Source organism: Lucilia cuprina, chromosome 5 (genome assembly GCF_022045245.1).
Source record: "Lucilia cuprina isolate Lc7/37 chromosome 5, ASM2204524v1, whole genome shotgun sequence".
NCBI classification, from domain to species: domain Eukaryota; kingdom Metazoa; phylum Arthropoda; class Insecta; order Diptera; family Calliphoridae; genus Lucilia; species Lucilia cuprina.
The window spans coordinates 59380668-59403083 of record NC_060953.1 but is presented as its reverse complement, the minus strand read 5'-3'; the positions used below and the strand labels follow the sequence as shown (position 1 = coordinate 59403083).

The 22416-nt window shown below is 25.2% G+C and overlaps 1 protein-coding gene across 16 annotated transcripts in view; it reads right to left on the bottom strand.

Annotated features, from left to right (window-relative positions):
- LOC111675844 overlaps nucleotides 1-22416 on the bottom strand; it is a 73130-nt gene that overhangs the window by 10015 nt on the left and 40699 nt on the right. For 14 of the 16 annotated variants that reach the window (XM_046951312.1, XM_046951316.1, XM_046951314.1 and 11 more), the window contains exons 3-4: nucleotides 2609-2629; nucleotides 225-1561 (exon numbers count right to left, since the gene is read on the bottom strand). In XM_046951312.1, the coding sequence (XP_046807268.1) occupies nucleotides 225-1561; nucleotides 2609-2629 (1358 nt within the window). The remainder of the gene's footprint in view (nucleotides 1-224; nucleotides 1562-2608; nucleotides 2630-22416) is intronic. The other 2 variants (XM_046951315.1, XM_046951324.1) reach the window with 1 other exon arrangement.

Sequence of the window (22416 nt, the reverse complement as noted above, 5' to 3'; positions counted from 1 at the left end):
AAAAGTGTTCTTTAAAAAGGGTAAATTTACAATATATATATAAAAATTTCCAAAAATTTTCTATAAAAAGAAGAATTTTCGGAAATTTTTCTACAACTAGAAGAATTTTCAGAAAAGTTTCTTAAAAAAACAAAAATTTTCAGAAAAGTTTTTTAAAAACCAAGAATAGAAATTTTCTCATAAACCAGAAGATTTTTTTAATTAAATATATTTTTCCAACTTACCGGGTACTTCCATCCAAAAATTGCCATCTTCAAAGTAATGTACCCCCGATTCGACATAGACTTCTTTACTGCGCACCGGTGGGTATTCCGGTATATAGAACTGTGAATCATCTAATTCAGTTGTTGTATTCAATGATGAATGCTGCTCGTTATCGGCCAATGAGTAAGTGGAATTGTGTTTACTCGATATAATGCTATCGTCAATTGTTGTCGTCTGATTAAATGTGGCATCCGATTGGGTTGATTCAACCGAAACAATTGATTCATGTAATGACTCAGCTGTTGCTGTTCCAGTTGTTGTATTATTATGTAATGTTGAGTTAACAGTGGAATCTTGTATGAATGTACGATTCAAAAATGAAGTAGGCGAAGAGTTTTCCTGTTGCTGATTATATTTATCGGGAGAATAATGATGGCGCTGTTGTTGCTGTTCACATTGTGATGTTATATAGATAGTGGTGCTATCGTTGGCTTCATCATAGGTTGTCTCAACTTTTGAGGCAGTGGTTACAACGACCACATCATTGGCAAGTATGGAGGAAGATGAGGAGGATGATGTCGATGAGGTTGATTCAACGGAATGTTTATCCCTAGAAGTATGTTGTGATGCAGATGATGAAATTAATAAATTTTCTAAACTACGTTTGGGAGCCTCTAAAACATCACGCAACCATTCTGGTTCATCGTCATCAGGCTTTGTAGCTGTGGCTGCTGTTTCATTTTGAACTGTTGTTGCAGTTTTTGTTACAGCTGTAGTTGTGGTATTTGTTTCCTGTTTTTCCACTACTAATGCCGAAGAGGATGTGCTAGTAAATGTTGAATTAATACATACAGAAGTGGCGCCAAACCCAACAATATCTACATCTTCAATATCATCATCATCCTCGTTGTCGTTATACTCATCTTCAACATCATTATCGTCATCATCTTTGTCAGCTAGTGATGAAACTGAAGTTGTTTGTATATTTATAACAGAATTGTTGATAATATGCTGCTGTTGTTGTTGTTGTTGCTGTTGCTGTTGCTTTTGGTTTATTGAAATGTTTTCTTGTTTATCATTATATATGAGTTCCTCTAAATTATTTGTGTCTTTTTCCGATTCCGGTTGTATTTCCTTCTCAATCTGTTCTATTTCTTTTTGTTGTTGCTCCTGTTGTTTGTGACTTTCAGCTGGTGGCGATGGTGTTTGTGGCGTTACTTCCTCTATGAGATTCTTAATGCTAGTGGGTGATTTAGCGGTGGCTACTACCGCTGCAACGGCAACCCCAACAGTGGGTGCTGCTGATAGTATTTGTTCAACTTCTTTGGCTTGTTCGTCAGATAAAAGTGATTGTTGTCTGGAAAAATAGAAAAAATATAAGAGAGAAATGGAGACAAATTGTTAGTAATTTATTTATTATCGAATAAATATAATGTTTTAATATCTATAAATAGAATGAAAAATTTATGTAGAAAAACTTTAGTTGTTTTTTATTGTTAATTTTAGTTTAAACTTTGATTGATGATTTGTTTTTATTTAAAAAATCATAAGTATTTTTATGGGTGCATAATAATTGAAATGGAATAGTTAGGTTATGGTTGGTAAACAGTCAATAGATAAGCCAAAAGACTAGTATAGAGTTATAAGATTAGGCCATTGGCAAGTCAATAAGATAATCAATTAATTAGTTAATAAGCATTAGTTAATATACTACTCAATAGGTCAATAGAACTATCCATAGACTAGTCTATAGTCTAGTAAATCGAACACTCAATAAAATAGCCAAAAGACTAGTATAGAGTTATAAGATTAGACCATTGGCAAGTTAATAAGATAATAAATCGATTAGTCAATAAACTAGTTAAAAAACCTTTCAATAGGCAATTCCATAGACCAGTCCATAGTCAATAGATTAATTAATATACTAGACAAATCAATAGAGTAGACCTAGTCAGTTAACAATTAGATTAATCTTCTACTCAATAGCCATTAGACAAGTTCATATTCTATTCAATGGACAGATTTATGGACTAGTCGATTGAATGAAAATATCCAATTTTATGGAAAAACTTTTAAAAGATCAGATTGCAGTCCACTGACTAGGCAATATACTACAAAATTGACTAGTCCATAGACTAGACAATATTCCAGTCTATAGTCCAATCAATTGACTAGTTCTACAGACTAAACTAATCAATTGACTTGTCTATATACTAATCCATAGACTAGGCGCACTTCGCGGAGAATCAAACCTATAGTTGGAAATCGAAATCCATTTATAATTAAATAAATTAAATTATTGGTTATTTATTAGTTACAAATTAAAATTGAAGAAAAGATTACATAAAAACCGCCACCAAATTATTTCAATTTAAATTAAAAATATATTATATTTTAAACAAACCTTATTTTGCTTTCCAAAATTCTACATGAAAATCAAATAGACAACAACAGTAATAAATAAAGTTGATCAACAAATAACACAACATAACAGCAGCAGCAATAATAACAATAATACGATGCAGTATATTAAAAAGAGAGCGACAAAGATCACGTTCAAATGACAGGAAACAAAATACAAACAATCAATACATTTGATTTTTTTTTATTTTTCAGCACGCATACCATATACCAAAGGTAAAATGGTGTTGGTAAGAGTGTAAAAAATGCCCGCGTTAGGAAGGAAAAAAAATATTGATAGTTGTAAAAACAAAATGAAGTAAACAAAAATAAATTGCAAGACAAATACAATACACAGGCAAATAATAAACAAAAATACAGCAAACACACGTACAAACAGCAAGTGAGAGTGTGTTTGTGTGTAAGTGTGAGAGAGAGAGACAAACACGTACATTTAGCAAGTAGGCAAGCAAATTTTTAGCATGAAAATAATAATAAAAAAAGAAAAGAAAAATGTTAAAATTAATTATATTAAATAAAAAATTAATAAATATTAATAAATTAAAATTTACGTAATAAATACATGCAACAATTAAAAAAATATATAAAGAATTAATATAAAGCAATAAATTATCTAAATATAAGTAGTACGACATAAATTTAAACAAAAAATGCACAAATAAATAAAATTTATTGATTTAAATTAAAGAAAAAATTTTATAATTTATGACATTGTAGAATTTAGAGGAGCTGGGTAAAAACATTTAAATTTCCTATTAATTCACAAGAAAAAAATCGAACATTTTACGGAGAAACTTATGAATAAATTTATTTTTTTGTGAATTTTTATAGTTTTTTTTAATAAACATTTTTGCAAATTCAAAAATTTTCGGCTCTTGTACAAAATTTCCAACAAATTTTTGTAATTTCTATTAACACTTTAAAAGATAAAAACTTAATACACGTTTTTTAATTTAAATAAAGTTCATATTTGCTAAATCCTTTAAAAAATACGTAGTTATTACACCAACTATATTTAATACATATTTCATAAAGTTTGTTTAAAATAATTTAATAAATTAATTTATAACTGACTGTCGTATACGTATGCCAGCACATTTATATTACATCCTTAAAATATGCTATACATTTTACTGTGAGAATGTGAATGCAATTGTAATAATTGTTTTATACTTAAAAAAAAATACACGCATGGAAGCGTACAATTTTATATGGATAAATACTTTCTAGAGGTTATACAAATTTCATACTTTTTCCATAATTCAGAGTTATTTTCATACTTTTTGTGCGATGGTAATTAATAAAGTAGACATGCCAACAAATGAGCGCCAATTAAAGTATTTAAGAACAATTCACAAGTGTAAATACAATGAAAACATACAAGCATATTGACACAGACCAACACAAACATAAGTGCGGTTGGAAGCATTAAGTGCTGAGGTACAAAACGACTACGACCGTATCTATTGCCTATCTATATTTCTATCTATCTATCTATCTATCTATCTATCTATCTATCTATCTATCTATCTATCTATCTATCTATCTATCTATCTATCTATCTATCTATCTATCTATCTATCTATCTATCTATCTATCTATCTATCTATCTATCTATCTATCTATCTATCTATCTATCTATCTATCTATCTATCTATCTATCTATCTATCTATCTATCTATCTATCTATCTATCTATCTATCTATCTATCTATCTATCTATCTATCTATCTATCTATCTATCTATTTTATGCAATTAGGTTTCTGAAAAAGTGAGTTTTCTCCAACACAGGATTATCGAGTTAAGCTGTTATGACTTGTAATCACAGATATATACTCACACATATAAATGTCCATGTTTAAGTGTTTAAGCATTTCAACTGTATTTTATGTTTATTTGTTTGTATTATAACTTGAGTTCATTATCTGTTTGGGTGGTAGCGGTTGACCACAAATATGTTTATGCCCCTTGTTCTCAGGCTGATGTTTTTTGATACATATAAAAGCACTTGCCATTTACCATCATCACACCACTAATAAAATCTCTATTGGACAGGTGTGTATTATTATAAATGTCAATTAAAAACTTTTATAAATATGTGTCGAGATACAAATACTAAATAGCTGTGTATGTGTGTAAGTTTTGTTTCAAACTGCAATTGAATTGGACATTTGAAATCTCACAACAGGGCAACAATTATTTTGAGATGGGGAAAACGAAATAATTAGGAAAAGAGTATAGAAATCCCTGATGAGTTCAATATTGAAATAAGGCTATATCGAACTAATTTGTTTCAATAAAAAAGTATTCGTTTAAATTATATATTTAAATTATTAAAAATAGAGCAAATTTTTGATATTAATGAATATTAGATTGATAAATTAATTAATTTATCCACTTTGTACCATATTTTATTTTAAGTTATTTCAAATATATTGACAAGCGTCATGCCATTCAAGTGTTATTAGTTGAATATAAAAAGTCCAATATAAGTTTATTGAAAAACAACAAATACTTGTAATTACTTTGTTCAATTGTGGTCTTATCTAAAATTGTTCCAGAATCAGCCAACAACAATTAAACTTTAATTCGAACTATATTCGTTTATTTAACAACTCCACACACGTATTTTACCACGTAAAAGGATTTATAGTCTTTAAAATGCTTGTCATGTAATATGTGTTTTGATTTTATAATACCCATATAGCAGACTAATAAAAATATTTATGATTTATAGGAATTTACTGTAAAGTGCTTAAGTAAACAGAATGTTAAAAATAATTCCTACAATTCCAATGATAGTATTATAGAACAGAACCATATGGTATTGTTTGAGGGACAATTCTTGACAAAAACTTTTTTCATGTTATAAACTTGATTTTCTAGAAAAAAATTTTAGTTCTAGTTCAGTTCTAATTCGGTTCTAGTTCAGTTGTAGTTCAGTTCCAGTTAGTTCTAGTTCAGTTCTAGTCCAGTTCTAGTTTAGTTTTAGTTCAGTTCTAGTTCAGTTCTAGTTCAGTTCTAGTTCAGTTCTAGTTCAGTTCTAGTTCAGTTCTAGTTCAGTTCTAGTTCAGTTCTAGTTCAGTTCTAGTTCAGTTCTAGTTCAGTTCTAGTTCAGTTCTAGTTCAGTTCTAGTTCAGTTCTAGTTCAGTTCTAGTTCAGTTCTAGTTCAGTTCTAGTTCAGTTTTAGTTCAGTTCTAGTTCAGTTCTAGCTCTGTTCTAGTTCTGTTCTAGTTCAGTTCTAGCTCAGTTCTACCTCAGTTCTACCTCAGTTCTAGTTCAGATAAAACTCAATTAAAGTTCAGTTCTACTTTAGTTCTAGTTTAGCTTCGTTTTAAAACAAACATTAAGATGTTAAACAGTTTCATGAAATGTATTTCATAATCTGTACCTCACTTAATTCAGCTCTCTGTATTTAATAAGTACTTAATAATACTTTAACACAAAACCAATTTCATTATTGACAAATGTGTTGTAAAGGTATGTATTACAAATTTAAAAATATATACACAAGTTGAAATGGCAAAAAAAGTCCAATTTGTTTTAGATCATCATCATTATTATCGAAATGAATTTTATTTGTTAATTGCCAACCGGACTAGCTGACTAGTATAATATTATGAGGTTTGTTTACTTTTCTAAACTCTCTATTAAGTAAATGACTAAATGATTACAACAACAAGTTGTCCGTAAATATTTGTGGTATGATTAGTTGCATAAAGTTTTGCAGCACATGCAGCAAAACTGTGGTAATAATGGTAATATTTTCTATAATATTTAAAATCCTTTAGATAAAGACTTATACTGCTTATTTACCTTAATAGTGTGATAATTAAATTTATATATTTATTTAAAAAATATGAATTCAATAAAAATACAATTTTATAAAATATTCAAAGCTATTCCTTTGAAATTACTGCTTCCTGACTTAGATCAAAGTTGTAGGAAATGAACAATACTCACATACTTATACATGTATGTATTAAAGTTATTGATAAATTGTTCAATTACTTTATATAGATTTCTATAAATTGAGAATGAAAAATTTCAATTGAATGTCATATTTGTTAAGAGATTTTTAAACAAATACATAAATTAAATGATTTTTGGAATTTTACTACAAAGTCTAAAATAATAAGTTGAAATTTAAAAATTTAATATTAATAAAACTAAGTGCTAAAATTCAAATTTAAGTCAAAAAAATAGAGAATAATAAATTTTAAATTTTATATCATTTTTATGTAATATTTACTGGTAACAATGTGGTGTTTTAAAACGTTGTACGTTATTTTAATATTTTAAGTATTTTCCTTTGTTCTATTTACTCTTTATTTTTTACAACCATTTACAGTTGGTAAAAACATACATAAAATATATACTTCACGTAAACATATATATGTACACTTAATTATTATATCCTCTTTCCTCTTTTTATTCATTTGCTAAATTTAAAATTATAATTACCTGCTCTCGCTATTGTTGCAAAAATACTTGTATAGTGTAATATTTTAATTATATTACATTGTTTTATTTAAATATTTAAATAAATTCTAATTAAACACAGTTTTTCTTGGCGTTTTAAATTTGCGAAAATTTATTGTACCCAAAAGTTTAAATTGATGGTAGAGTCTTGTTTAAATAGTGGCATATTAAATATTTAATAATTTATGTTCAAAATACAAGAAGGAAAAAATTTAACATAATTTTATTAAATTGTTTAATAGAATGTTTTAACAAGGGAATACATTTTAACAGCATCCAAATGTCTTTAGTTCAGTTCTAGTTCAGTTCTAATTCAGTTCTAGTTCAGTTCTAGTTCAGTTTTAGTTCAGTTCTAGTTCAGTTCTAGTTCAGTTCTAGTTCAGTTCTAGTTCAGTTCTAGTTCAGTTCTAGTTCAGTTCTAGTTCAGTTCTAGTTCAGTTCTAGTTCAGTTCTAGTTCAGTTCTAGTTCAGTTCTAGTACAGTTCTAGTACAGTTCTAGTTCAGTTCTGTCTTATTTAAAATTATTTTATGTACAACGTTGCGTATACGTATTCATGTTTATATTTAATGCGTAAATATTAAGTAAGTATACGTACAAGCATGAAATTTTCTGTACAGTAGATTAGACCAGATTACGAAACTCAGTTACTTTGAACATAAAATAGCTAAAATAATATTAAGTTAAGCCTAACTTTGATTAGATTTTTATACAACACTGCAACAAAAAAATTTAATATAAAAATTTTGAATAAAATTACAAAAACCCTTGTTTGTAAATTTCTTAGTTGATCCTACCTAATAACATATGGATTTTCATAAAAATGTACATATGTATGTATGTAGGTGTGTAAACCATAAGGAATTCATATTCAAACAATAATTAATATTACGTATACGTATTCATGTCTGTTGAAAATTCATTTGTCGTTCCCATTTGCCATTTTACAATGAAATTAAGAAAAGAGAAAAATTCACTCACTCACTTATGTATTTCTTTTTTCTTTCTTTTCAACAATTACGAATACAAACTACAGAAATAAAAATTAACGACAACAACTGTAATAAAAATTTCGCGCTTTAATAACAACAACTATATAACACCAACATAAATACTACCATATAGAAAAAGAGAGGCAAAAAAGTAGTAATGTAGTGTACCATATGTATGGATGTAAATATAAATACATATTTACATGCAAAATTGTAGAATGAAAGCAAAAGAAGTTAAGTCGTTTTAAGTTAATTATACACATTTTTAAAACGTCTGACCTAATAAAGTGAAACTTTAAGTCTCGTTTACAAGACATACAAGAAAATCTTGTAATTTACAATTTAAGCTGTTTTAAATTATAGCCACAGCTACATTTATGCTGGTTTTATATGTATACGTATGTGAAAGTACATGTTCATGTATAAAAATGTGTGTGTTAAAACAATGACGCCACGCCAAAGGGAGTGTTGTGTTTGTGTAAAAAATTATATGAGAGCAACAAATAAAACAACAACAAAACAAGGTCAATGGTTTATATGTTTATCATATATTTTTAATTAATTTATACTTTAACGCACACAACATTAACACAAACAACAATAACTAAACCAACTACAACAACAATTAAAGTAACATCAAATAATGGTTAGATAGATATTTTTAAAATAGAAAATATCAACGTAATATCTATGTATATTATGAAATGGACTAAGTCTAGATTGGATAGGATAGTCTATAGTCTGGTCCATGGATTAGTTTATAATCTAGACATAGCTTAGTATCTAGTCTGGACTATAAAGTAGCCTATAGTCTGGACTAAAGAGTAGTCTATAGTCTGGACTATAGAGTAGTATATAGACTGGACTATAGAGTAGTCTATAGTCTGGACTATAGATAAGTCTATAGTCTTGACTATAGATAAGTCTATAGTCTGGACTATAGATAAGTCTATAGTCTGGACTATAGATAAGTCTATAGTCTGGACTATAGATAAGTCTATAGTCTGGACTATAGATAAGTCTATAGTCTGGACTATAGATAAGTCTATAGTCTGGACTATAGATAAGTCTATAGTCTGGACTATAGATAAGTCTATAGTCTGGACTATAGATAAGTCTATAGTCTGGACTATAGATAAGTCTAAAGTCTGGACTATAGATAAGTCTATAGTCTGGACTATAGATAAGTCTATAGTCTGGACTATAGATAAGTCTATAGTCTGGACTATAGATAAGTCTATAGTCTGGACTATAGATAAGTCTATAGTCTGGACTATAGAGTAGTCTATAGTCTGGACTATAGAGTAGTCTATAGTCTGGACTATAGAGTAGTCTATAGTCTGGACTATAGAGTAGTCTATAGTCTGGACTATAGAGTAGTCTATAGTCTGGACTATAGAGTAGTCTATAGTCTGGACTATAGAGTAGTCTATAGTCTGGACTATAGAGTAGTCTATAGTCTGGACTATAGAGTAGTCTATAGTCTGGACTATAGAGTAGTCTATAGTCTGGACTATAGAGTAGTCTATAGTCTGGACTATAGAGTAGTCTATAGTCTGGACTATAGAGTAGTCTATAGTCTGGACTATAGAGTAGTCTATAGTCTGGACTATAGAGTAGTCTATAGTCTGGACTATAGAGTAGTCTATAGTCTGGACTATATATAAGTCTATAGTCTGGACTATAGAGTAGTCTATAGTCTGGACTATAGATAAGTCTATAGTCTGGACTATAGATAAGTCTATAGTCTGGACTATAGATAAGTCTATAGTCTGGACTATAGAGTAGTCTATAGTCTGGACTATAGAGTAGTCTATAGTCTAGACTATAGAGTAGTCTATAGTCTGGACTATAGAGTAGTCTATAGTCTGGACTATAGAGTAGTCTATAGTCTGGACTATAGAGTAGTCTATAGTCTGGACTATAGAGTAGTCTATAGTCTGGACTATAGAGTAGTCTATAATCTGGACTATAGAGTAGTCTATAGTCCGGACTATAAAGATTTAATCTGGGACTTGAAGACTTTGAAGGCTTAACGAAATTAATTAGAAAATCACAGAGTTGGCATTACAAAGTTTCTTTAAATAAAAAATTGAAGGGTACCATACAAGGAAAAAAACTTACTCTCGAGCAAAATATAAAAATAAATTGAGATGAAACTATTTGTCGTTGCTTAACAATGACGTCATTGCATACTCTTAACAAAAAACTTATACTCAAAGAGCTAAAATTAAAATTTTCACTCAATGCAATAAAAGAGAGTAAGAGAGTAATAGTACTTACTCAAAACTACTATGTTCTGTTGTGTTTTATATTTTTACATACATTATAAAATATAGAGATTTTTTTGGTTTTTCAGTTTGTATAAGTTTCATTAGTGTTTCCTCGTCTTGCTTGATTTTTGTTTAGTATTTTATGACCACTTAGCCAAGGTAAACTATGACGCTATTGTTGTTGTAGGTTATGTTCTTCTATTGGTGTTAAATGAATGTTTCTTTATTTTGTTCATACGTACATATGTACATAAATACAAGTAAGTATGTATGTATTTAAAGGAATATACATATAAATGTGGTCAATATTACATGAAATTCTCTTTTCCTCTTAAAATTCGCTGTCATAATTTTCGATTTATGACATTCCTTAGTGTTAACCATACATTTCAGTTTGTATTTACTCTAGTGTTAGTTTACTTTTATGAATCACTGTATACACAGTATTTTTGTTTGACTCTTTTTGTTCCGTACTAGTTTTTAGTTAATCATTATTTAGTACCAAGCCATAACAGTGTTTTGTGTTGCGTGTCTTTTCGTTTGCCTTCTGTTGCCATTATTTCTTATATTTTTGATTTATAACGAGCCTTTTGTGAGTCACAATCATTAAATATAATGGATGCTTTTTTGTCAATGATTTTTGTATATTTGAATATTAATTTATGGCAATTTTGTAGTGGGAAACATGTTTGATTTTTTTCGTTTATTGTTAATTAAAAAAAATGTGAATGTTTGAATTTTGAGGAAATCGTAATGTGACTAAAATAACACGTATGATTAATATTTTTTTACTTTGATGAAGTTAGATATTAAGTATACGCACTGGCTGTATATTAATAGAATTAGTTGGATTTATATACACATTTTCTAAGAATAACGAACTTGTAAATTTTATGTAAAACAAGTATGAATTCATTTGCCTCAAATTTTCTATAAAAAAAAGTTGTATACAAGAGAAATTATCCAAAATTTAATATAAAGACATATTTTCCAAACTTTTCTATAAAAGAGAAATTTTTAAAAAATTTTCTATAAAGGAGAAATTTATCAAAAAATTTCTATAAAATAGAATTTACCGAAAGTTTTCTAAGAAAGAAAAATCTACGAAAAGTTTTCTAAAAAAGAAAAATCTACCGAAAGTTTTCTATAAATAAGGAATTTTCCGAAAATTTTTTATAAAACAAATATCTACCAAAAATTTTCAATAAAAGAGAAAATTACCGAAAGTTTTTTTTTATAATAGAGAAACTTTTTGAAGATTTTTTTAAATAGAAATTTTTCAGAAAAAAATTTTTGAAAATTTTCAAAAAATCTATTTATTGAAAATTTTCAAAAAATCTATTTATTGAAAATTTTCTGTAAAAGAGTATTTTCCGAAAATTACCAATAATTTTATATAATTTTCCAAAAACTTTTAACAGAAAAATAAATTTATCGAAAAATGTTATAAAAGATAAATTTATCCAACATTTTTTTTAAAGAAAAATTTCCAAAAACGTCCTTTAAAAATGAAACTTTCCAAAAATTGTATAAAAAAGAAAAAAATTTTGAAGATTTTCTATTAAAATAAATTTATTGAAAATTTCCTGTAAAAGAGAAATTTACTGATAATATTCTTTAAAAGAGAAATTTACTTTTAAAGAATCTTAAATTTTTTATAAAAGAGAATTTTTCGAAAATGACCAATAACTTTTAATAGAAAAAAATTTTCTATAAGAGAAAAATTTCACAAAAATGACCTTTAAAAGAGAAACCTTCCAAAAAACTTTCATGAAAGAAAAACTTTTTCATAAGAAATTTACTAAAACTTTTTTAAAAAAGAGTATAGAAAAGTGACCAATAATTTTCTATAATTTTTTCGAAACAATTTTTATTGAAAAGAATAATTTTTCAAAAAAGTTTAATAGAAAATATAAATTCAGCGAAATTTTTTTATAAAAGACAGAAGGAGAAAAATTCCGAAATATTATAAAGAGAAATGTTTCTAAAAAAAGCAAATTTTTTCAAAAATTTTATATAACTGAATTTTTCTGAAAAAATTTTCTATAAAGCAAAATTTTCTACAAAAAAAAAACTCTATTAAAAAGAAATTAAATGAAAATTTTCAATAAAATGAGAAATTTTCAAAAACAAACAAAAACAGATTTTAAAAGGAAATATGAATGTAAAACCCCCTTAATGTCCTCATTTAGTTTAATCCAATTTAACGTTTATAACTAGCAACCATTTAAAACTCTAAATAAAATCTCAGCAATTTTACTATTGACATCAATATTTATAGAAATGTTTAAAAGCACTTTATTTTGTACAAAATTGTAATAATTGTATGTGCCAGCAATTTAATTGGCGATTGACAAACAGAATCACACGACAGTTAATTCAAATGAATATTAAAATTTCTCTACATAAATTTATTTTTATGTTAAACAATTAATTCTTTCGCTGCTCTGTTATACTCGATATAAATGCAAAATATATATGTATGTATATCAATAACATATTTTACATTTAAAAATCAATTTGATTGATTTTATAATTTATAAATCTGAATGAATGAATAAATAAATGAATAAATCTACTGATTGGTTAGAAATTATATTGAATTTATACAATGTGGTTGGTTGTTGCTTTCAAATGTTTTTCAATATAAATTGATATAATGTTATTTTTTTGTTATTTTAATCAAAATAGAAATATAAAACAGAAGCTATAAAGTTGTTGGTTTATTTATACATATTTACATGGATAAAATAAATTAGCTTGTGAGAAACAAAAAATTAAATTAACTCACTACAAACCAATATTGCATATTTATCCAGAAACCTTGATTTTTTTCTCTCTCCTAAGGATTTTAAAATTCAAATATTTTTCTTGTTTGCAAACAAAAATAGTTCATTGTAAACATTATTTCTTCTTGTTTTTTTTTTTCTTAAAATCTCAATTATAATGTAAATAAGTTTGGATACCTGGTATGTATGGCTACCTAAAGTAAAATACTTTTTTGCAATTGCATTGTGCAGTGCCTGACTGTGTTGCTGTAGAGAGAAGTCAGTAGGTTTTTTGTGCTGCAAAATTTTACTGAAGATTTTCATTTGCTTTGGGCTACAAGTACATTTCTAATGACATTTCTTTTGCTATAATTGTAGTCAAATGCAGTTGTTTTTCTGTTGTTGCTGTTGCTGCTGCTATTGCTAGTGGTGGTGGTGGTGTCAACAGCATGTGCCAAAACCACAATGTTGTTTTCCATTTGTATGCATTGGGTCTTTGTATTAAAGAAACACAATTTGGTCAATGGAAAAAGGAGTTTTACTTTAAGAGCCTCAAAATAGCTGAAAGTTAATAGGGAATTTTTCAAAAAAAAAAAAAAAAACGAACACATATGAAAACTTTTAACCAGCCTATCTAAGAAAAAGCTTAAAAATTTCAAAATAATTTTAAGATTTACAAATTTGTTCATTTTAGCAGTAATACATTTTTCCAGTTTTAAAACAATATTTATGCCTTTTTTAAACTGTATTTTATTACTAATTGAAATGTAATATCTAAAACAAAAAAGTGGTTAACAAATGCATGAAAAACAGCAACAACAACGTAAGATTGTTAACAATTGAAAACAGCAAGAACAAAACTAAGCTTCGAAAATAACAAATGTTAGTAAAATGAAAAAAAAAATAAATCATATAAAATTTAAATATACAAAACACGTACTATTCTAACACTAGCATCAGCACACACTCCCACTAGCACTTGCATACATAAATAATAATTTTCACACACACTCACACATAGAGATAGATGCATACAACAAGGCTTTAATAAATTTTTAAACTAATAATTTTGCACAAAGTCGAAAAATAAACATTAAATAGCAGATGAATTTCTGTTGATTTTTGGAAAATTTGAATATTTCGATTTAATAATTTTTCGTAAATATTCTACAAATAGAAACATTGTTGAAATTTTTATTTAATTTTTTTTTTTTTGTTCGAAGAGAAATATCAATGAAAATAAAAAGTTTTTAAAATTTTCAATAAAATAGAGAATTTTCCCAAAAAAGATCTATATAATAATAGAACTTTTCGTAAATTTTCAACAAAAAAAGTCAAAAATTTTCAAATTTTCAATAAAAAAAAGTAAAATTTCTTAAATTTTTTCTAATAATTGAGAAAAATTCCTCCAATTTTCTATAACATAGAGAAAATGTCCAAAAAGTTTCTATGAAAAAGAGAAATTTCCACAAATTTTATAGGAAAAAGATAATTTCCAGAAATTTTCTTTAAAAAGTGAATTTTTATTTAAAATATAAATTTTCAATAAGTTTTCTATGTAAAAAACAATCTTTTTCTACAGAAAAAGGTATAAAAAAGTGAAATTTCTGTAATTTTTTCTAATAATTGAGACAAATTCCTCAAATATTCTATAACAAAGAAAAAATTCCAAAAAAGTCTCTATTAAAAAGAGAAATTTCTACAAATTTTATAAGAAATTATAATTTACAGAAATTTTATTAAAAATGAAATTTTTTAAATATGAAAATTTTTCTATAAAAAAAATATTTTTAACATGAGAATTTCTTTATAAAAAATTTTCATTTTCATAATAATTAATTTTTACAAAATTGTCTAAAAAAGAAACATTTTTCGTACAAATACAATTAAAATAAAAACTTTTCAAAAAAAATCTATAAAAATTGAATTTTGAAGTTATTTTATAAAAATAAATAAATCTTATAAAAATAGAAAATTTCTGAATAATTTCTATATAATTTCTGAATAATTTCTATTTTCAAAAAAATTTATTTAAAACAAAGAATTCTAAGAAAGAAATATTTCTGAAAAAATTTTATAAAATTAGATTTTATCGAACATTTTTTATAAAAATGAAAATCTTCAAAAAATAAAGAAGTTTTTTACAAAAATTTTTAAATATAAATTTTTCGAAAATTTTCTATAAAAATTTCCGAATTTTTCTTTAAGAAATTCCAATAATTGTTTATATAAAAAAATTCCGAATATTTTCTAGAAAAAAGGAAATTTTTCGATAATTTTTTTTATAAAAAAAGGAAATTTTTCGATAATTTTTTTATAAAAAACGAAAATTTCATAGAAACAGAAATTTCCGAAATTTTTAAAAAGAAGGAAGAATAAAAAAAAATTATTCGTAAATAAAAATAGATAAATTTTTCAATTATTTTCTATAAAAAGAAGAAATTTTTTGAATATTTTCTGTAAAAAAAAAATTCTGATAAATTTCCGATTATTTTTTAAGAGAAATTTTCTGATAATTCTCTGTAAAAAGAAGAAATTTCTATAGATATAAAAATAGAAATTTTTAATTTTTTTTTAAATAAAATTTTCATAATTTTCCATTAAAAAGGGAAATTTCTCTATAAAAAAGTGAAACTTTCCGATTAAATTAAATTTAATTTTTTAAAAATTCTCTTTAAAAAAGAGAAATTTCTATAGAAATAGTAACTTTTTTTAAGGGGATTTATTTATTTAAAGAAATTTTCTAATAATTCTTTTAAGAAAAGAGAAATTTCTGTAGAAAAAGTAATTTTTTTCAAAATAATAAATTTTTTGAATATTTTTTTTATAGAGAAAGAAACATTTTCTGGCAATTTCTATAGAAAAAAATTCAAAATTTCTATGAAAAGGAGAAATAGCTTTTACAGAAATGTAAAAATAAATATTTCGTTAAAAAAAACTTCTAGTATCGACTGGAACCTCTAACTAATTCCTTATTAAACATAAGTTATGTCAATTGGCTACAAATTCCATTTCAAGTAATGTATGAAATAACTATACTACCTATAATACTGAAAAAATTTGTAAATATTTTAAGTGTGAAAAAACTTTTATGAATATACAGCTTCTATATCTTAACGCTAAAGCTGACTAATAAAGAACAAAGTATTTATTTAACACATTATATAGAAGACATATTTAAAGTACTTCTATGTAATCAGTGCAATATGTAGTAGTTATTAAAAGTATGTAATAAGGTATGTGCTTACAATGGCAAATCATGACCAAGTTTTTGTTGGGTATTTTAAAAAATATCTAGTATTCAGCCTTAAATAGCTTAAGCACTCATTACATTGAAAAGTAATGAGTTTAAAATCAAATAAAACTTCTTTTTACTACTTCTTCATTAGCATTTTAAGTCATTATCTTAAAACGGTGATGTCATTGAAGGCAAGTATTTTCATGTTCCCTTCCAAATAAGAAGTTAAAGAAGTACTTGCAATTTCTCTTACAAGGAAGTTGTTTAGTAATTTGTTTTATTTTTCAATAATAAAAAGAGCCAGCCAGAATACGAATCAGAGACTTTGATTTGTTAGTCATTACTGCTTGGCTATTTTATTGTGCCGAATACAAATTCATAACACGCAATTAAATAAAATGTAAAAGCTGAAAATTAAGTACTTCTATATCAAATTATAAGAAAGTCATTACTACAGACGTTAAGTAGTAGTCATTTAAAAGTAAGTGGTTATGGAAGTACAACCCAGTTTTTGTTTGGTGTTGTCATTAGTTTTCATTAAAATGAAAACTCAACAAAAAAAAATGCAATAGCTTTTGCTTAATACTATTTGAGTATATAAATTTTTGAATATTTATTATTAGGACATATAATTGTTGTTATTATTTGAAATGATTTTAAATGTAATATCCTCAAATACATACTATAATAACAATAATAGTATGATACAAACAAGAATGGGATTTAAACAAAATGTATTAAAGAAAAATATGTAACAACCACTAGGAAATTGCATCAGCTATAACATCTCCGATGACAGCATATCATATATGTATGTGTGGATGTACATATATGTATAAATATTCTAGAAAAAAAGTCAAGAGCATCATCGACAAGAGTTAGAGAAGGACAAAGGGAAAAACGAAAACTAAACTAAATGTTATTGTTAAAACTGATGTGTAAGTACTTATAAGTGAGTGTATGTAAATTGTTGTTTTAACATACAAATATTTGTTTGTATGTGTGTATTTAAAAAGTCTGTAAATGTTATATGTTTTCATGTCTGTGAGTATATGTTTGTGTTTGTATTTGAATGAATGAAAAAAATGGTTTTAATAATATTGTTGGCAAATTTCTCTTTTATTCTTAACACATTTGTCAGAAGATGATTTCCTATTTTTTGCATTTTTTATTTCATAATTTTGTTGTTCATCTTAATTATTTACATATTTTTTTGATTTTACTCCATACATATGTGTTTTGCATGTATTTTTTGCAGTTAAGACATACTTAGAGTATGTATAACTAAAAACTACATGAAAATGACATTTATGTAAGAAAAGTTATTGTCAAAATATCCTTGAAAGAATATATTTTATCCTAAGGAGCTTTGTTTCACATGTAATTATTATTTTTCTTTATTTTACTATTTATTTAGTAGGTGTTTTACACATGAGAATACGACAACATGCTTAAACTTGTTTGCTGTTGTATGTCACTTTTAAGATAAACTAATGAATGCTGTGTATTAAGTGTTAGAAGTTTATAATTAAAAGTTAAATTGGAAGTTTTTTTTCTTAAAACTAATGGAAATTAAGATCAGAAATTAAGTGAAAATGCAAATGCGAAAAAAGATAAATTTCTAAAGAAAAAATTATCAAAAATTTACTATAAAAAGGACAAATTGTAAAATACACATATTTTGTTTTTAAAAAGACAAATTTTTCAGGAATTTTTTATAAGAAGTAATATTTATGGAATATTTTCTATAAAATTTTGAATCTTTTCTATAAATAATTTATATTTTTAAAATATTTTCTTTGAAAAAAACAATAATATTTATGGAATATTTTCTATAAAATTTTGAATCTTTTCTATAAATAATTTATATTTTTAAAAAATTTTCTTTGAAAAAAAAATTTTCTGAGAATTTTTTAAAATAAAATAAATTTTTAAACATTTTCTGTAACAATAGATTTCTTTGCATTTTTCTTTGATTTTTTTTTAAAAAGATAAATTTTTTATAAAATTTTAGTAAAATTTTTCTTTTTTAGAAAAAAAAAACATTTTCCAAAAAATGTCAATAAAATAAGAAAAAATTTCCAAAACGTTTCTATAAAAAAGGGAAATGTTTTAAAAATTTTATATTAAAAAGAGAAATTTGTCGATAATTTTAAAAAGAAAATGTTTCCAAATTTTTTTAGAAAAAAGTGAAATTTTCCAAAAGTTTTCTTAAAAAATTTCTGAAAATATTCTGTAAAAATAGAACATTTTTCTATAATTTAAATAAAAAAAAAATAATTTTTCTAAAAAATTTTCCATAAAAAAAGAAAAATTGTCTATAAAATCATAAATATTCCAAAAATTTTCTATAATAAAAAATTTCAGAAAACATTTTCTTTTCTATAGAAATGAAAGTCCTTCGAAAGCTTTCTTTAAAAAAGAGAAGTTTTCCAATAACTTTCTATAAAAAGCGATTTTTCCGAATATATTCTATAAAAAAGAAAATATTTCTAAAAAAAAAATCTAAAAATTTTCTGTAAAAAAAGAGAAGTTTTAGAAAATTTTCTATGAAAAAGAGACATTTTCCGAATATATTCTATAAAAAAGAAAAATTTCCTGAAAATTTTCTATAAAAAACAAATTTTGAAATTTTCTATAAAAAAGATAAATTTCTTGAAAATTTTCAACAATAAAAGAGATAATTTTTAAATATTGTATATAAAAAATAAAATTTCCGATTTTTTTTATAAAAAGGAAACATTATCTCATTATTTTCTTAAATTTTTCAAAAATGTTTTTGTAACAAAAGACAATATTTCCAAAAATTTTTTATAAATCATGAGAATTTTATAGAGATATCTCTTATTTAAAAAAAAATAATAAAGGATTTTTGTATAAAAAAAACACAAAATTTTCTATAAATAAGAACAATTTTTAATAAATAAACAAAAATATGCCCAAATGTGCGTAATATTTTTTTATAGAAAAGTTTCGAAAATTTTATAAAAAGAAAATTCTACAAAAGGAAATAACACAACATTTCTTAAACGAGATACAAAAACAATTTAAATTATTTGTTATTTCATAATTGAAATATTGCAACTTGTCACCTCTAGCTATATTACAAAACAAAACTTTCTATAGAATTTTGTTAAAGACCAAAACAATAAAAAATAAACAAACTTCTAGTAGACATTTTATAATTGAGGGAGTGGTTAGCAATATTCTACTACTTACAACTTCTTTTATTTCCTATTTATTTAATTTTGTTGAGGCTACAATTTTCCTATTTTTCGATTTATAGTTTGTAAAATAAACTACAAAAAAATAAAAGTGAAGAAAAAGAAATAAACACAAAACAAAACCTACTTAATGTATTTAAAACACAAACAAAAAACATACAAAAAAAAACTTTATCCCAGTTTAAGTTTTTGGGCTGTTGCAAAATCAAGTTTTGTTGTTGATTTGTTTCAATTTTATTTTGAGGCAGCTGTGTAGTAGCAACACAACATTTTTATGTTGTTGATGTTTGTTTTGTACAACAAACAAACAAAAAAAAATCGCGTTTATACCAAAAAAAAGAACAAAGTTTTTGAAATGTTTGCAACAATTTCGTAGCTTGTTTTATTTTATGTATTTTTAATATTAACTGTAAAAAATTTTGTTTTTATTTTGTTTTCTTTTCATTTACTGCCACAAATGAAAAAAAGAGCATTTAAAATCTACAGAATTTTTGGCTTTTTTTCACAAACTGATTTTTAGCGTTGGCTATAAACTGCAGAACCAACTAAACTACTAACATTTTACAGGTGTAACAAAACTTTTAAATTGTATAGAAAGAAAAAATGTATTGAAGTGGGCAAAGCTAAAGAGTGGATGAACTAAAAAACTTTATTTATTTCGCTAAAAGACATCCATACCCAATTATGAAAAGTGAGTGGCGTAATTTACATTAATGATATCAAGATTTTTTGGGAACAGTATAAATTTAAAATGTTTGGTGTATATTAGTTTGCAATTTAGTATGATAATAAACGAAAAAAATTGGTAAATACGAACTACAACTGAACCAGAACTGAACATGAAGTGAAGTAGAACTGAAGTAAAACTCAACTAGAACTGAAGTAGAACTGAAGTAAAACTGAACTAGAACTGAACTAGAACTGAACTAGAACTGAACTAGAACTGAACTAGAACTAGAACTGAACTAGAACTGAACTAGAACTGAACTAGAACTGAACTAGAACTGAACTAGAACTGAACTAGAACTGAACTAGAACTGAACTAGAACTGAACTAGAACTGAACTAGAACTGAACTAGAACTGAACTAGAACTGAACTAGAACTGAAATAGAACTGATCGAAAACTGATCGAAAACTGAACTAAAACTAAACTAGATCTAAATTAAAACTGATACCATTTAACAAACTTAAAGTTTAACAATATAAAATTTAATTTCCTCTTTTGTTAACTCTAAGACTGTAAACTAATATTATAATATTAAAACGAAATAAAAGAGCTGCAAGTAAATCATATTTCCGCCTTTTTCAACTTACTTTAAAACATTTATTTTTTCATTTATCATTGACACTATTTTACCAAAAGAAAATATATTTTTTTACTAAAGTTTTAGTTGTTTTTTTTTTCATTCATTGAGTAGTAGTGTAGTTGTAGATTATATTTCTAGTAAATCCTTTTTATTGGTTGCGTTGGCTTGCATGTATTTTTGGCTGGCTTTTGTATTAAATAATTGTCCTTGACATGCTTCCAAAATAAATAGCATATACATGAGAGTAGTACTATATAGAATTTCTGTTTTTCTTTTTATATTTCTTTTATGTATTATATAAATATTTTTCAATTGTTTGTGTAATGTTTGCAAAAAAAAAACAGAATTTAGTTCAATAGAAATAAATGAACTGTTTTATTTTAGGAAATTTGCTTGTAAGTGCCAGTTTTTATTTATTTTTTATTTTTATACAATTTAGAAGAGATAAACATAAATTGCTTCCGTTTCCGTTAAGGTATAATTAGGTGCTTAATAGGTGTTAAAGGTCAAATAAGAAAAATAAATGAACGGGATAAAAGACATAGGTGATTCTACAAAATAACGCATTAAAATACCAATACTTAAGTTACTCTGTTAAGGTGTTATTACAAATTGTATGTATTTCTTATAACGTTTGTTACAAAGTCCATTTAAATTTTTAAATATTTTATCACAATTCACTTAATATTTTTGAACATTCCAAACTAACACTACACAAATATATTTCATAAATATTTAAATGTCCTTTTTTAAAACCCACAACTGGCTATAAAGTGTAAATTTAACTTAAATTATTTATTATTCACACGCTTTTACACTCGCTTTTAAAGTCAAACTAAAAAAGTTTTTCAATTAAAAGAATACTAAATCCTTTTTAAGGACCTCATTTCTCCACTACCAAACCACCCACTCAAAAACTCACTATTTAAATTATATGTGTGTCTGTATGTTTATGCATATGGTTTGGTGTTTTTGTGTTTGTATTTTAGTCATATAACAACTACCAGCATTTGTACACTATGATATACAAAAAAAAAAAAAAAAAAAAGATCTAAATCTCACGTACATTAAAAACTCATACACACAAACTAAAGTAATTTAAAAACCAAAAAGAGCATTGGAAATTATTAACGCCTGCTGCTTATAATTAAATGCATTTATAACAAAAAAATGAATACTCAACATATTAAAAAAAATAATAAAATAAATTTCCGGCAACAAAGAAATATTTAAATTGTTTAACAAAATCTTAATTACTACAAAAGTATTGGACTATTTTTATCCAATAGCAACTTTAATTCAAGTTTAATTCTAGTGTAGTTGTGGTTAGTTCCAGTTCCAGTTCAGTTCTAGTTCAGTTCTTGTTCAGTTCTAGTTCAGTTCTAGTTCAGTTCTAGTTAAGTTCTAGTTAAGTTCTAGTTCAGTTCTAGTTCAGTTCCAGTTCAGTTCTAGTTCAGTTCTAGTTCAGTTCTAGTTCAGTTCTAGTTCAGTTCTAGTTCAGTTCTAGT